The following is a 2871-nucleotide window of genomic DNA, read 5'->3' on the forward strand; positions in this document are numbered from 1 at the left end:
ATATTCGTCACCAGCACCATAATTCAAATGCATTGATTCTTCTGTGGTCTTTCTTATTCAATGTACAACTTTCACATGAATATGAGGTGATTGAAAATAGTATGGTTTGGGTCAGGTGCTTCTTAATCCTCAAAGTAACATCTTTGCATTTCAACACTTTAAAGAGGTCTTGTGCAGCAGATTTACCCAGTGCAATACACCATTTGATCTCTTGATTGCTGCATCTATGAGCATTGATTGTGGACCCAAGCTAGATGAAATCCTTGACAACTTCTGTCATTTCTCTGTTTGTCCTGATAAATGTAACTCTTAACAGGGATAGAAGTCCTCACCTTTCCCCCAAAGAGAGCCTGGTGGTTTTGAATTGTTGATCTTGTGGTTAGCAGCCCAATGCGTACCCACCCACCAAAGCGCCTCTCAGATTTCTAGAATAACTAAAAGGACAAGAATTCTTACCTAGTAAACGCATGCTAAGAACTTTTTCTTATACACTAGGACTTTATTTAAATTATATTATAAAATATTATAGATTGCATTTATTTTATTTATTAGGAATGTATCCTAGTGTAATCTACCCTTCCAATACAAGCCTACTGGGGTGTATTTTCACTCAATATGTCTTCGTATAATAGTTCACATTATTCCCATAAAGACAAAAAAGTGCTATGCCCGCAATTACGGAATGATAGTGACAAGCTCTCAACTTGTTGCCTTGGGAAATCCTAGATGGATAAAGACCCGCACCTCCAACAACCCGCAACACATAGACCACGAGGTCCAGGCATTCAGTGGAGGCACAGAAAGACACTTCTTCCTTTTCATACCCAGCAGGTCCCTGGAAGCAGAGACCCTGGAAGCCCGGTCCAGGATAAGTACACCTGGGCCATTACACTGATTCTTACCAGAGCCTCTCATGGTCAGACTTTGAGCGAGGTAGCACAACACGGAGGGTCCCTCCACTAATATTTAAGAGGTTGCCAAACAAAACAGACCCAAAAAAATCAATTTGGCATTACTTATTTATATACTGCTGATTTTTACTTATTTTGTATGACCGTGTATCCTTAAATTGTTAAACAGGATAGGTTGCGTGAGCTTAATTTAAAATTATTGCTATCAAATCATAGAGAGCTTTATTTTTAATATAAAAAGTGAAGCCCTTGTTTCTTGACGTATCCTACCGTGCACTTGTAAAGGCAGGGTTTCCATCCCTCTAACCCTTCCCTCAAGAATCCTGTACTTTCATATTTACACCATGCTAAATGGCAGTTTGGGGCATCTTTGAGGCCTCAAATTATCTTGCTTTTCTATGTTCTTTGAGTTTAGGGAATGAAAAGCTGTCTGAGGGCACGAGACCAGGGCTGTAGGGTGGATGGGATAAAGTTTTCTAACAGAATGTTTGCAGGACAGCCCTGTTGCCCGCCATGAATGAATGATCCGTCATTGTAATGGGGAAATAGCTCCTTGGCACAACTTTTCGGACCGTTTCATCACCAAAGTAGTTTTCAGTTTTCTTAAATCTGCCTTATAGGAAGCTCCCGTCATTCCCAGCATCCTTTGAGAAAATCTATCCAGAGTATTCCTTTGGGATCCCAGAACAGTCACTATAACATTCCATCTAACCTCCGTCCCTTAAAATTAACGGGCCCAGCCACTGCTTTTATTTGGCTTTGATTTAAGTCATCCTAACAAGACTCAGGAAAGACAAGTGTGTTATTGAGACAACTTGCCGGCAGTCAGCCACTGAGCCCAGAGACATGCTTAAACATCTTTTATTAAAATAAACCCATGCACGTATGAACTAGAACCCTAATGGCAATATTTTTTTAACTTACCCTCATACATTCTGATGGAATTAGGTTAACAAAATAATGACCATAATAGTAACTTGAGTCGTTGAGACTCAAATATCTAGACTGAGAATGATACAGGAGGCTCCCTTCGGGAGTTGAGAAATGGAAAATCAGACCCCCCCACTGACGGATCCTTTCCACTCACTGCTTTGTTCAGGTATAATGCTTGCATTCATCAGTGCTTCGAACGGAGGACAAAAGGTGCCGGCAACATGGTCAACGGGTTAGCCAACAATGCTGAAATTGATGACAGCAGCAATTGTGACGCGACGGTAGTGCTACTAAAAAAAGGTAACCAAGGAGACACCTGGGTCCAAGAAGGAAATGCTAGAACGTGAGCTCATCTGCTCACTTTCACAGTCACATGCAGGGCATGGCAGCTGAGCTGAGAGGATGCTGCTTGCCTGAGAGAAGGGATGAGGAGAGGAAAGGTTCCATTCCTCCAAGCTCTGTTTGGCTATAGCATGAGACAGTCTCACCCCTGGGAAGGAGCTGCTTCAGAAAGCCCAGGGAAGTTCTTGAGCAACACATTTGCTAAGGATGCTACAGAGACATGAGGAGAGGAGGGGAAACCATGGGCTGTGAGGTACTGGCTCTGCCACATTTCTGTTGTGTCACCCTGTAGCAAGTCACTTAGCCTCTCTGAAACTCAGTGTTCTCATCTGCAAAATGGGGATGATTTTACCTTCTTCATAGATTCATTGTATGAGTACATTACTTCATTACTCATTCATGAGTAAAGGAAATAATGTGTATAAAACTGTGTAGCACAATATTCAATTAATGATATTTGCTATGAGAATTACTGTGTAAAAACCACTTTCAGATTACATTACCTTAATTTCTGAACTGCAAAATTACATAGAAAATTGTTCTTTCCCAAATGAATTCTAATACTCAATATAGTCTTACAAAGCAGTTGATTTATTATTTATTACTAATATTATTTATCTTTAATTCTCATATAACAGTTGCTTTCCAACAAGTAATATTTTTCCTCAGAGGAAACATAGAACAT

General features: G+C 40.4%; 1 protein-coding gene across 1 annotated transcript in view; it reads left to right on the top strand.

The window, feature by feature from the left end:
• SLC24A3 (solute carrier family 24 member 3) overlaps positions 1-2871 on the top strand; it is a 422380-nt gene that overhangs the window by 383696 nt on the left and 35813 nt on the right. Inside the window, exon 9 of the mRNA XM_045295261.1 lies at positions 2011-2144. Within this exon, the coding sequence (XP_045151196.1) occupies positions 2011-2144 (134 nt within the window). The remainder of the gene's footprint in view (positions 1-2010; positions 2145-2871) is intronic.

The sequence above is a fragment of the Echinops telfairi genome, unplaced genomic scaffold, assembly GCF_000313985.2.
Source record: "Echinops telfairi isolate 266 unplaced genomic scaffold, ASM31398v2 ScPeMD7_5592;HRSCAF=6446, whole genome shotgun sequence".
In the NCBI taxonomy this organism is placed as follows: domain Eukaryota; kingdom Metazoa; phylum Chordata; class Mammalia; order Afrosoricida; family Tenrecidae; genus Echinops; species Echinops telfairi.